The 13,923-nt window shown below is 49.5% G+C and overlaps 1 protein-coding gene across 1 annotated transcript; it reads right to left on the reverse strand.

Annotated features, from left to right (window-relative positions):
• Positions 1-7,417: 7,417 nt before the first annotated feature.
• Positions 7,418-9,355, reverse strand: LOC147959070 (U-box domain-containing protein 39-like). Its single transcript, XM_087536612.1, has one exon. It carries the CDS (start codon positions 9,197-9,199, stop codon positions 7,577-7,579), a length of 1,623 nt encoding a protein of 540 aa, XP_087392738.1. The 5' UTR covers positions 9,200-9,355; the 3' UTR covers positions 7,418-7,576.
• Positions 9,356-13,923: the final 4,568 nt, after the last annotated feature.

Consider the following 13,923-nt stretch of genomic DNA (forward strand, 5'->3'; position numbering starts at 1 on the left):
GTTGGACAAGATTAGGCGGATGATAATGGAGAAGTTTGATCTGCGGATGAGGATAGCATTAGAAAAATGGCTTGGCCATCTCATAATACCAAGTGTGATAAAGGCACTGCATGCCAAATCCAAAGGTAAATATCTTGTACTCTTTCAATTGATTAATTTCATAACAACTCAATTCAATAATTAATGTTTTGTGTTCTTTTCAGGGCTGAAGATGATGGTAATTAGACGCAGTGATGTTGAGGCAGAAATTACTGCAGTGGACAAAGAGAATAGGGAATGGAGGTACCCTGTTGACATCGCAAAGGAAACATGTAGCTGCAGGCAATGGCAGGTCAAGGGTTTGCCATGTATCCATGCCCTGTACTTTATTACTTCACTACGAGGTCCAGTATCAGAAATTGAACCATATGTACATGAGTTCTACTCCGTTGCAAAATTTAAGGCTGCGTATGCGGACAACATACCTGCAATGGTAGGCAAGCAACAATGGGACATTGTTGACCCTGGCTTCAAACTACATGCTCCAGTGTTGAGGAGGCCAAAAGGCCGACCAAGGAAGACTAGAATTAGATCTAGTGCTGAAGGTGCTGGCGTGGGCGCTAGGAAAAGGAAGTGCAAGCGATGCGGAGGCTTCGGGCACATTGCCAGATTGTGCACAAATCCAGTTGACCCAGCATTTGGAGAAGATGAGGCTGACCTCCAAGCTAGGGAAGCCCCTTTTGTGGCAGGAGAAGGCGACCCTGAACTATCAATGGTTGCAAGTTCTGCTAGGTAACATCAAAAGAACATGTGTTTTTCTATATGTATTTTCAACATTTATTTTCATTCTTTTTTGCAACATGACTAACTTCTGTACAACTCAAAGAAAAGTGTGAAGAAAACAAGTGTGAAGAACACTAGGAAAAGGAAGGACATGCAAAATGAAGTTTGTACCACAACCTATGGACCTGCAAGTGGATTTGTTTCGTCTCCCATGCATATTCGAATTACAAATGCGGAACTACCAGACAGTCCTGCTAAAAACACAAGAAGCAAAAAGAAGCTACATATGTGAAGTTTGTGTGATCGTGACCTTTTGCTTGTGAACCTGGACATGTTTCCTTTCAACCTTATGCATGTTTGAGAATTTGGACCTTTATATTTCGATCAACAAGTGGATGTTATTGAACCTTATTTATGTTTGTGAACCTGATTTGGTGTGCTGAAAAAACAACAAGTTGATATTTTGAACCTTATTTATGTCTGTGAACCACTTTGTGTTTGTGTCGTTTTCAGAAAAATGGGCAGCAACCATGCTGAAATTTTCAGAGAAATTTAGAATACCATGTGATCGTGATGTCATATGTGTTGTTTCTGTCAATTAGTATGTGACCGTCAAAAAATTTGGGCGTGACAGTCTGGCTCATTTGTTTATGTCTACTAGTACCAGACAGATTCTTCCAGCCGGCCAGCCGCTCATGCAGATGTGTTGTCCATACTAACTTTCAAACCCAAGTCCAATTAGCTAGCAACAAGAAAATATACGAGACATTGCTGTGTTGGAATATTATTGCATATGAACATATAAGGGATATATCTGCTTCTACATTAGAACATCTCCTTAGCTTAGTTGGTTAGCTCGCGCGCTTGTGTACCCTGTGGTCTTGGGTTCGAATCCCTAGCCTCCCAAGTTTTGTTCTCTTTTTCTCATGCGCCCCTTACAAATGGGATAGGGGTAGTTTCGTCATCTAACTTCAGTCAACGTGTATTGACCAAACGGTAACGGTGAAAAATGGTCTTTTTGAGCTTGATCTAACAGAATAGTGGCATTTTTAAGTAGTGAAAATGTTTAGTGGCAAAACTGAGTAGCGTTAGACAGCCGGTGGCAAAACTGATAAAAACCCTTTAAAATTATATTAACAGTAGCCTAAGCACTATATCTAACACAGATCATGACACCTATATATACTTTGGCTACCATAACGTATGAACAAAGTTAACATGAACTCTACATTATCAAATTGGTAGGGGCACATGGCACTTATGTTCACATCTCTCTCCTCTCCAAACCCTAGAGAGGAGATTTTGTGGTCTCACGGCGCCACTACCATACCTCCTCTGCCAACATGTCATCGACTGGCTCCTCCTCCATCGGATCTACCGGTGTGGAAGTGCATAGAGGCCCTGATATACCGGATGAGCTCCATCCCCACGCTTTGGATCTTTTAGTAGGCTTATATGTGGTGGCAACGATGTAGTGAATATAGTTTCCTCAAGCCTTTCAATCTTAACGGTTTTGACTGTGCGGCATTTGTGGCTCGTTAGTGTAGATTCCAACTGACATCACTTGCCGTCGACGTTAGGTTTGAAGGGTTTGTCGGCATTATGTCGAAGAAGGCTTCCCTTTACAGTTAGGTACTCCGAAGTACTCTCCGTCATGTTGGTGCAGTGTGTAGTTTTGGAGGTTCAGATTTTGGATCTGTGGATCTTCCGAAACTAATAGTTTGGACAATTTCTTGTCCAGGACCCTGGCGTGGTAGGACCGCGGCCTTGATGCTTCCCGTTCATGACCAACAATGATTGGTTGGCTCCTATGATGAAGAGGCAATGACATTTCATCAACTTATTCACGGTGAAGATTTTTTTAGAACTGCCATCATGGTATTTTATTTAAGTGTTAGATGAAACAACACCCAATTTTTAAGATTGTAAGAATTAACATTAAGCTTAAGCGCCTCCCTCGCATAGAGATGGGCGACTCTATTAGGGCAACTCCCAAGTTGTGCACCAAAACACCCCCAAATGCCCGGATTACGCGTTCCGAACACTTTAGGCCATCCAACGCCATGCAACAAACATCCGCGGGGCGGTCTGGACGTCAGAAATCCCACAAAATGCAAGCAAAGCCGGGGAGAGGTTTACGGGTGTCCGGACCTCTGCTACGTAGGGTTCCGACACCCCCAGCACACCCAAAGATCCCACCCAGAGCCCCGATTTTCTCACTTTGTCCCTCCACCCTTACTATTTATCCATGTAGTCAAAGACCGATGTTGCCGCTATAGCACCCACACCGTCGCCCATGCCTTCCTGGATGGAGCCGCTCCACTCAGGCGCCAGCCACGCTTTGCCGCCTCTCTTCCGTCCCTGGTCCGACCGCCGCTAAGGTACCCTCCGCCCTTGCACATCGCCGTCCATGGAGGACACCATGCCCATGTAATAATCAATCACTATTTATGTTTTATTTGTTTCGGATTAATCTATCTATATATCCTACATAGACAAACCCCATTACAAGTCATTAATTCCTATTTACAGCACATATGTGCCCCAGATCACCCCAATCATTATTAGACATTCAATCTAAATTGGGTGGCATAGGTTGCAACGATTTCCCTTTGTCCTTCCCCATCTCTAGGATGCACACATGCATGCCGATCGTGGGTGAAAAAAATATCACCTACTTCGTCTTACCACCTCTTAAGTTTAATTGATTGATTATTCATTAATTGTTTGTTGTGCTTTATTTGTTTATGGAAGAGAATCTCACAAGAAATCTGTCAATGCAATTGAAAGTTAAGGGTGCAACTCAATGCATCCGGTGTGTGGTGTGCCTAAGTTTGCGGGAAAAAAACCATGCTCAACAACAAAAAAGCGATGTGATGTATTTTTTTCACTTTAGGATATATATAATACCAACATTTTTACCCCGCACAAATTCCCGCCACAATGCATGGGCCATTCATCTAGTTTGATATTATTTTATAACATTGCATATGCTCAAATGTGTGTGCTATATGAAGAAGGACAAATTTTAGGGCACCGGTTTTAGGGCTGCTAAAAAGCATGAATTGTTTTGTGCCCAAAAAACCTTCTCCCTCCACACCTAAACCATTTTTAGGACACCAATTTTTTTTGCCACTGTTGGAGATAGTCTGATGCCGCACATTTAACCACTTCTCTGATTGTGCCATCTCCATTGATCTTAATGCACCCCACCTCCGAGGGTTCCCACTATGCACATGTCGGAGCGTGCGCACCAAAGGCTGGAGTAGGTATATCCGACCCAGAGATGAGTTCATGAATAATCTTCTTGTATCTGCAAAGAAGATGACTAGCCCTGAAGATCTTGATATGGTTTTTTAGGGATGTCTATACTACTTGTTTGATCTAGATCTAAGGCCTGTTCATGAAAAACTTATGAACAAAGTAGAGCATAAACATATACGCCATCTCCATTGATCTTAAAGCACTCCGCCTCGGGGTTCCCACTTATGCACTTGTCCACTCGTGTTTACCAAGGCCAGAGTAGGTATATCAAACACAGAGATGAGTTTGTGAATAATCTTCTTGTTTCTGCAAAGATGATTATCGGCCTTAGAGATCTCGATATGTTTTCCTTAATTTTTAGGGATATTTGTTGATTGGAGCTAGATCTAAGTCCTTTTTATTGGAAATAAACATATGAACAAAGTAGAGTACAAACATATGCACCATCTACATTGATCTGAAGGCACCCTGTCTTTGGGGTTCCCACTTATGCACCTGTTTGGGTAGAGCAGGTATATCCAACACATAGGGGCGTGTTTGGTTGCCCGCATGCATGCCAACCAGGTCCGCGTGGGGTGTGCGCGGCCTATTTGGTTGGCTGGGCTGCATCTGGTTTGAGACCCGCACAAACCGCAAAGCAGCCCGCAGCCTGGCCCGGCGAGAACTATCGAATCGGTAGTTTCTTGCGAGCCTGGTCGGGCGCGGCCACGCGTGCGGGGAAATTGCACGCCTCGGGCAGCGCGGGAGACGGAAGCGACGTCTCATTACTCGCCCTCACTCTCCTGTCACCGGCCAGGCGCACTATTCCCACCGCTCCCTCTCTCTCCCTCACCGCCCCTCCCTCTCGATATGTTTGGGTAGAGCAGGTATATCCAACCCTCTGACCCCGGTCGACCAACGCGTCTACAGCATCCAGGAGCACTGGCTGGCCGGGCTCCAGAACTCGGGTCGCGACCTGGCCTTGGCGCTGCGGGCGCCGTCCCCCATCTGCTGCCGGCCTCCACGAGTGCCGACGCCGGCCAATGCGGTGACGGCCGCTCCTGCTCTGCCGTCGATTCCGGACCTCGTGGTCCTAGGCTCGGCGCCGGCGCCGTCGACGGAGCCGCCCCTTGTTGGGACACCATTGGCCTCGGGGGTTTTCTTGACCCCCGTCCGAGGGTTTTCTTCGGTCGGCGGGTCGTCCTTCGCGACCTCCGCGTGGTGTTCAGCACGGGGCCGATGCCGCAGGCCGTCGCCGGGGCCGGCTCATCCTCTGCTCCGCCATCTCTATCGTTCCCACCGGGGTTTTCACCCCGGCCTCGATTCGCCGCGGCTGCGCGTGCTCCGGTGAGTCAAATCCCCAACAAACTTGCTCCTAGATGTAGATTAGCGGTTAATTTCTTAGGCATGTGCTAGGATTGATAGGAATCTAGCAGATCTGATTGGATGCAATCCCAATCGAATCCAATCGGACTGATCTGTTCTTGTTTTGTACAGTGTGTGTGCTACTGCTTGTGTTCATGCTAGAATGCTAGTAGCTGTGTTACATGCTAGATTCATGTTCATGCTAGGGAGAGTGCTACTACATTCTAGATTTGTGCTACATGCTAGTAGCTGTGTTCATGGTAGAATCATGTTCATGTTGAGTGATGAATGCTAGAATCATGTTGACTGATGGCATGCTCATGTTAGGATCATCTCCTTGTTTCATGTTGCATGTTGAAGCTAGGGTTTGTGCCATGAGTGGATGTTATACGTGCATGTAGTAGGATGGTCCCAAATCTGTATAGCTGCACATGGGTGCTATTGGCACTTGCTGTTGCTATTTTTAGATGTTTCCTTGTTTAGGATTGTGCAGTGCTCAGTGCCAGTTGCAGCAAAGAAGATGCCACTGATCACTAGGCAAATGTCACTTATCAATGGCACTTGCTGTTGGGCAAAATGGCACTTGCTATTGGGCAAGTCACTGATCAGTGTCATTGATCAGTGCCATTTGCACTACAGCAAGTAGATTAGTGCTCTTGCCCAACACCAAGTGCCACTGATCAGTGCCATTTGGCCATGAGCACATGCCACTTGCTGTTGGGCAAGTGCACTGATCAGTGGCACTTGCTGTTGGGCAAGGCCACTGATCAGTGGCACTGATCAGTGGCACTGATCAGTGGCATTTGCTTGCTTGCTTGCTTTGTTTGATACTAATACTAGTCATGTTGCCTGACAAGATACTGAAGACTGACTGGGATGTGATGGGTGGAGGAGCTCAGGTCGTGGCCGGAGCTGAGCGCGCCGAGGATTTCACCCCGAAGAACAGGTGGCTCAGGATGGTGGACTTGCCTGGCAGGATCGCCTTCATGAGCGTGCCTCGTTCAAGGGGACGATCTTCGAGGTAGGGCCACGAGGAGGGGGCCAGGGAGCCGATGAGATTCTACGCACAGATCAAGGACAACGAGGACCTCTCCATGCTCGTCGTCCCTCCCAAGTTCGTGGAGGTGATGAACACCTGGCTGGTCATCAAGCGACTCCCGCGCGTGGTTATGCTCTCAGCCAACAAGAGGTGCGTGTTCTAGGTGCAGGTCCAGAACTTCGAGGGCCAGATGGTGCTTGGCCAGGGGTGGAACTACTTCTGCCGCCGCCACAAGATCATCCTCGGCGACCTCGTCGTTGTGCGCATCTCCGGACTGGGACTGAAGGTTTAGATCTACAACCACGACTCGCCGGTGATGTGCAGGTACCGTTGCAGCAGGCACAACTGCCTTGGTGGCATCGAGCAGGCTATGTAGTTAAGTTAAGTCAGGTGTTAGTGGAGAACTTTTAGGTTGTGTGGCGAGACTTGTGCTGGAAACATGTTCATATTTTGGCCAGGTGCAGCACCCTGGCACAACAGGGAAGTAGGATGGCCCTGCTCTTAATCTAGAGTATGCTATCTAGTTAAGTAGTTTGCTGTGTTAAGTTTGCTGTCATTACATTGCTTGCTTTGTTTGATTTTGCTGTTGTGATGTTGCTGTTGTGCTGATCATGTGTAGTGGTAAGGCCATCATATTTGAATGGGCTGAGCAGAACACAAACGCTGTTTGCAACCAAACAGCTGAAGTTTGCATCTGCTCACACCCTAAGCACAAATGCGGGCAACCAAACAGCAGGGGGTAAGTCCCTCTCGATGCGATGCAGGCAACCAAACAGATTGCATCTGCTGCATATGACGCTGTATTTCAGTAATCAGGTTGGGTTGAGATGGACATACAATGCAGGTACTGTTCCAAACTGCAACCAAACACGCTCTAGATGAATTCATGAATAATCTTCTATCTGCAAAAAAGATGATCAGCCCTAGAGATCTAGGTATATTTTCTTTATTTTTTATTAGGATATCTGCACCTGATCTAGATCTAAAGCCTTTTCAGGGAAAAATATATAAACAAAGTGGAGCACAAACATATGCGCCAGATTCCACTGCACAATTGTCTTTAATTTCACATCCATTCAAAATTACAGACCAAGCAGGTAAAATGGAGCACTGCATGAATCCACTGCAAAGATGACAACACAGCAACACCCAGCTCAAGAACTAAAGCTAATCGATGCATACTGATCGCCAGTGGTGTGAACTTGACAGCTTCGAGGCAGGAGGAGCTCCCCAGCTCGCAGCACGCCGGCGGCGGACCGGCAGGGACGACGCCATGGTGCCGCTGTCATCGTCGTTGCGTTCGGTGTTGCTGAAATCATGAAGGCCTCCGCCGTTGATGTCGCCCAGGCCCAGCATTGCTCGCAGTGCCTTCCGCGCCATGTCCTTGTGAACGCCGGGGTCCGCTTGCTCGGCGATGAGGATGAGTGGCCGGTCGGCGCCGGCCGCTCTGGCGAGCCCCCGGAACCGCGGGCTTCCCTTGCTCATGTCGTACAATGCCGCGACGCAGCATTCTTCAAGCTCCGACCTGTGAGCGTCGTCGGAAAGGATGACGGAGAACGTCGCCACGGCGCCGGCGTCCATGAGCGCTGTCCGGCCCTCAGTGCAGGCGGCGACGTTGCAGATCACCATGAGGGCCAGCCTGCGGATGGGCAACGGCTCGTTGGAATCGGAGGAGATGGAGAGCAGGTTCTTGGCGGCGCCCGGGGCGCGCGCGAGCTTAGACTGGTTAACGGCGGCGAGGGAGAGGTGGAGCAGAGCCATCCCGGCATCGCGGCGCGCTCGCGGGGCCTGGTCGCCCGTCGTAAGGAGTGCCAGAAGAGGAGGCAAGGCGCCGAGCACGCCGATGGCGGCGCGGTTGCCCTCGTGGAGAGCCAGGCCGAACAGAGCGCCTGCCGCGTGCTCGCACGCCTCCGGGGCGGCAGCACCCAAGCTGGCAACCTCGACGAGCGCCGGCACGGCACCCGCGCGGACGATGGGCACCCTGTTCTCAGGCTCGAGGGAGAGGTTGGCCAGAGCAGCGGTAGCGTCGGCGCGCGCCGCGGCCGAGTGACGCGCGGACAGCAGCACGCGACGGAGCGCAGCGAGCAGCTGCGGCACGCAGAGCGCCCGCCTCCTCGGCGCGCTTTCCCGCGTCGCCCGTCGCAGCGCCGCCATCGCTGCCTCCACCTCCCACTCATCTCCGCCGCCCACAGCCTTCACTGTCAACTGGCCAACTTCCTCCTCCCCCTCACCAACCCGCAACGACTCCGTTTTCTTCGCGCACACCATCTCCAGCTGCTCCACCGCCGTTATCTCTGACGACGACCGGGAGGACGACGACGACGTCGACGCAGCGGACGCCCTGGAGGAGCAGGACAAGTTAGAAGACGACCTGCCTGGTGGCCGCGGAGACGGAACCGCGCGTAGCACGGCCTCCCGTGCCGCCGCGGCGGAAGGGGCCGCAGGCGGCGCGCGTCCGGACCGCGCGCTCCAAGTCCGGATGGCCGCCCCGAGCGCGTCGTTGGGTATGGGAACCACCCCACCCGATGCCGGCGAGTCTCCCTCCAGGCCAGGTGGAGAGACGGAAAGCTCCGCGCAGGCCTGGATGCAGGCGCGCTCGTACGTCCGCCCCGACGGCAGGATCACCGGGTCGGACATGGGCGCGCCCAGTATCGGGCACAGGAACTCCCGTGGCACGTCCTCCTCCTTGTCCACCGGGGACAGGGTTGCAGGGAGGGATGGCGGCGGCGGCGGCGGCGGCTTGGAGTGGAAGGGCAGAAGCTTCCAGCGCCATGCGCGCGCGGCACCCATGCTTAATTATCAGCTCGGCAGCTGCAAGCAGAGCAGCGGCGCTTTGGTGCTTTTGGTGCAATAATGGACGGTGGCTCACCTTTGCTTTGGATGGCTGGAGCCGTGTGCTCGCCGTCCTTTTCGGGCGTTTAAGTATTGTGGCTTGGGAGACAGTGCAAGGTGACTTAGCCTGGAAGGGATCGGCGATTAGGTACTGACATGTCGCCTGTGGATCTGCATCTCAAACAGAGTCAGGATATACATTCGGCAAGAATGTTCTTGAACATTCTTATCGCTTTTTTACATGGAAAACGCACCAGTGGTACATAATACAAAAAACAAAAACAAAAAACAACGCCTCTTCACTATTATTGATGGCGTTGATAAAATCACGGAGACTCACGCCTTGTCTCAAAAAGAGTTTGATACGAAAAATCAATCCAATAAGAAAATTGCTCTATTGCCAGAAGAGAAAATCAAGTGATACCAAAGATGCAATGCCGACTTTATTTTGGAGGGAGACAGTAATACACAATACTTTTAAATGGTCGCGGATAGACGACATAGAAAGAAGTGTATTTTTAGTCTCCAATAAGATGAAAGGGGGACCAAAGGACGCATGAAGCTTAAAAGTTATCTTACAAGTACTACAAATCACTGTTTGGGGCCTAAAGATCCGAGTTCAAATTCTAGAATTGATAGGTGATGCACAGGGGTTTTTCTCGTTTTATTGATGATCAACCTTGATGTGTGGTGAAACCAGTCATCAACAAATATCTTGATACTCATTTAAAAAAATCATGAGCATCACGTTTATCTTGGTACTCATATTAAAATGGTTGTATGCATCCCTAGTTGGCGCAGAGGCCGGAAAGTGAAAATCTCTCCCAACTTTAAGCAAAGAGAGCCTTGACTTAGTGGTTGGGCATGCAGTTCTGCAGCTTAACGACCCGAATTCAGGTCCTAAAATTGACAGGTGATGCATAGGGGTTTTCCCCATTTATTGAGGATCAAGCTTGGTGTGTGGTGGAACCACTCATGCAGAAATATCTTGATACTCATTAAAAAATATGAGGATCATGTTTATCTTAGTACTCATACTAAAATGGATGTATGCAGGACGAGGATTAGGAGCTCTCGGAGGCTCCGCATCCCTATACGAACAATTCGTTCAAAAAAATACTGAGAAATTTGAAAAATAATCCGGGATTTTGGGATATGAAACGTGGGTTCCCGATGTACTCTTGTCTGAAATTTTGTGAAAATATGCAAGGAAACGTATTCGTGGCAAAAGAGACAAAAACTTTCTATGTATAGCAAAACACTGTTTGGGTGGATTTTTGTTCGGACAATAATTCCTTCGCCACGGATACGTTTTCTGGTATTTTTCATGAAATTTCACATGGAAGTAGATTGGGGAACCAGGTTTGATATCCCAATTTTTTTTTATTTTTTTTACTTTGGGTATTTTTTATGATTATTTTTCGTATAGGGGTGTGGAGCACCCATGTGCTCATGTGTATTTTCCATGTATGCATCCCTAGTTGGTGCAGAGGTCAGGAAGTGAAAATTTCTCCCATTTTTAATAGGTACACACTAACCCCCGCCCAACCCTACCCCTGCTCCCGTGCAGCCCCGCCGCGTCGCACCGGGGCGCCCCCGCCTCCTTCCTCTGCCCCCGTCACCACTCTCCTCTCTGCCGCTGGCGACGACGACGCCAGCGCAAAGCCCAAGCGGCTCAGAGACGGCCTTCTCCTCACGCGCTAGAGGCTCAAGATTAGTGTGGCAGATTCGATCTCGATCTCCTCGGCAGTGATGGCAGACAACAGCGGCTAGGGTGTGACGGCAGGGCTATAGTTGCAGCGGCAGGTGGCGGTGGCAGCCATGCTATAGCCGCTCAACCTCTAGTTCGGCTTTAGATCGTGTCGGTGCTCCTGGTCTTGCTCTGCATCACGCGGGTGTTGGGGAACGCAGTAATTTTTTTAAAAAATCCTACGCACACGCAAGATCTATCATGGTGATGCATAGCAACAAGAGGGGAAGAGTGTTGTCCACGTACCCTCGTAGACCGTAAGCGGAAGCGTTATGACAACGCGGTTGATGTAGTCGAACGTCTTCATGATCCGACCGATCCTAGCATCGAAAGTACGGCACCTCCGCGATCTGCACACGTTCGGCTCGATGACGTCCCACGAACTCTTGATCCAACTGACTGTCGAGGGAGAGCTTCATCAGCACGACGGCGTGATGATGGTGATGATGAAGCTACCGGAACAAGGCTTCGCCTAAGCACTGCAACGATATGACCGAGGTGGATTATGGTGGAGGGGGGAATCGCACACGGCTAATACAACTGTCAACTTGTATGTCTATGGGGTGCCCCTCCCCCGTATATAAAGGAGTGGAGGAGGGGGGAGGGCCGACCCTCTATGGCGTGCCTTGGAGGAGTCCTACTCCCACCAGGAGTAGGATTCCCCCCTCCCTAGTTGGACTAGGAGAGAAAGGAAGGGGGAGGAAGGAGGAAGGAAAGGGAAGGGGGGCCCCACCCAATTCGGATTGGGCTTTTTTTGGGGGGGGGGCGCCCCCTCCTAGGCTCCCTTCTCCTCTCTCCCACTAAGGCCCAATAAGGCCCATATACTTCCTGGGGGGTTCTGGTAACCTCCCAGTACTCCGGTATATTCCCAAACTCACCCGGAACCATTCTGATGTCCAAACATAGGCTTCCAATATATCGATCTTTATGTCTCGACCATTTCTAGAGTCCTCATCATGCCCGTGATCACATCCGGGACTCTGAACAACCTTCGGTACATCAAAACACATAAACTCATAATACCGATCGTCACCGAACGTTAAGCGTGCGGACCCTACGGGTTCAAGAACTATGTAGACATGACCGAGACTCATCTCCGGTCAATAACCAATAGCGGAACTTGGATGCTCATATTGGTTCCTACATATTCTACGAAGATCTTTATCGGTCAAACCGCATAACAACATACGTTGTTCCCTTTGTCATCGGTATGTTACTTGCCCGAGATTCAATCGTCGGTATCTCAATACCTAGTTCAATCTCGTTACCGGCAAGTCTCTTTAATCATTCCGTAATGCAACATCCCGTAACTAACTCATTAGTCACATTTCTTGCAAGGCTTATAGTGATGTGCATTACCGAGAGGGCCCACAGATACCTCTCCGATACACGGAGTGACAAATCCTAATCTCGATCTATGCCAACTCAAAAAACACCATTGGAGACACCTGTAGAGCATCTTTATAGTCACCCAGTTACGTTGTGACATTTGATAGCACACTAAGTGTTCCTCTTGTATTCGGGAGTTTCATAATCTCATAGTCATAGGAACATGTATAAGTTATGGAGAAAGCAATAGCAGTAAACTAAACGATCATCGTGCTAAGCTAACGGATGGGTCAAGTCAATCACATCATTCTCTAATGATGTGATCCTGTTCATCAAATGACAACTCACTACAAAAAATACACTTCCGTGGATGTCACAGTAGGTCGCTTGTACATCCATGAAAAATCTATGACAGAATCAAGATAGTCATACCTGTGTTGTCGTAGAAGTGTTCCATGACATTACCAAAATTATCATCACGGAAGTGTCCACTTCCATGACGATAAATCGCGTGTCACAGAAGTGCTTTCGTCAAGGGTGACCGACACGTGGCATCCACCATAACAGAACGCTCTTAAACTATCGGGTCGGGTTTTGGATCCGATAACCCGTTAACAGCCCCGACCAATGGGGATTTTCCACGTGTAAAATCATCATTGGCTAGAGGAAACACGTGTCGGCTCATCGTCGGGACAGATGTCATCCACTCACTGGACAGAAGGCGCCTATGATACGTCGACATGTGGCACGGCCCAACAATTTTAAATGGGCCGGCCCAACTAAAGGCCCACAAGATTTTGCGGACCATAATGGGCTGGCCCAGCTAAAGGCCCACGAGATTTTGCGGACCAAATGGGCTGGCCCAGCTAAAGGCCCACAAGATTTTGCGGGCCATAATGGGCCGACCCAGGTAAAGGCCCACAAGATTTTTTTGTGCCATAATGGGCCGGCCCAGGTAAAGGCCCACAAGATTCTTGTGGGTCATAATGGGCCGGCCCAGCTAAAGGCCCACGAGATTTCACCGACATTAATGGGCCGGCCCAGCTGTAGGCCCACAAGATTTTGAGGACCCTAGTAGGCCGGCCCATTAACTGGCTGCCATGTTTTGGGCCAAATGCCGGCCCATATTTGATCCGGTCCATTAATGGCCTGCCACGCTCCGGGCCTAATAGTGGCCCATATGAGATCCGACCCGTTAAAATCCTACCACGTTCTGGGCCAAATTACGGCCTAGATCAGGTCCGGCCCTTTAAGAGGCTTTGGGCTCAATTATGGCCCATATCAGATTCGGTTTCAACTGGACACTATGCTTTTGGGCCCACTTGCTAAAGGCCCACTTAGTAATTCGGCCTGATATTAGTTTTGGCCTGTTAAGGGCCCGTTTAACATTTCGGCCCTATATTAATTTCGGCCTGTTAAAAGCCCGTCATATAGTTGGGCCTAACTATGGCCCGGTTTGCATCCGGCCTGCTCGCAGCCGATATCTGATTGGGCCAAACAAGGACCCAGATAATTTTGGCCTGTTAAAAGCCCGTGATTTGATTCACACAATCATGGACCGGGGTTCATTTCGGGCTGCTGTGTAACTAGTAGGAATTAAGAA

This window comes from Triticum urartu, chromosome 7A (assembly GCF_056163025.1).
Source record: "Triticum urartu cultivar PI428250 chromosome 7A, HENAU_Tu73, whole genome shotgun sequence".
In the NCBI taxonomy this organism is placed as follows: domain Eukaryota; kingdom Viridiplantae; phylum Streptophyta; class Magnoliopsida; order Poales; family Poaceae; genus Triticum; species Triticum urartu.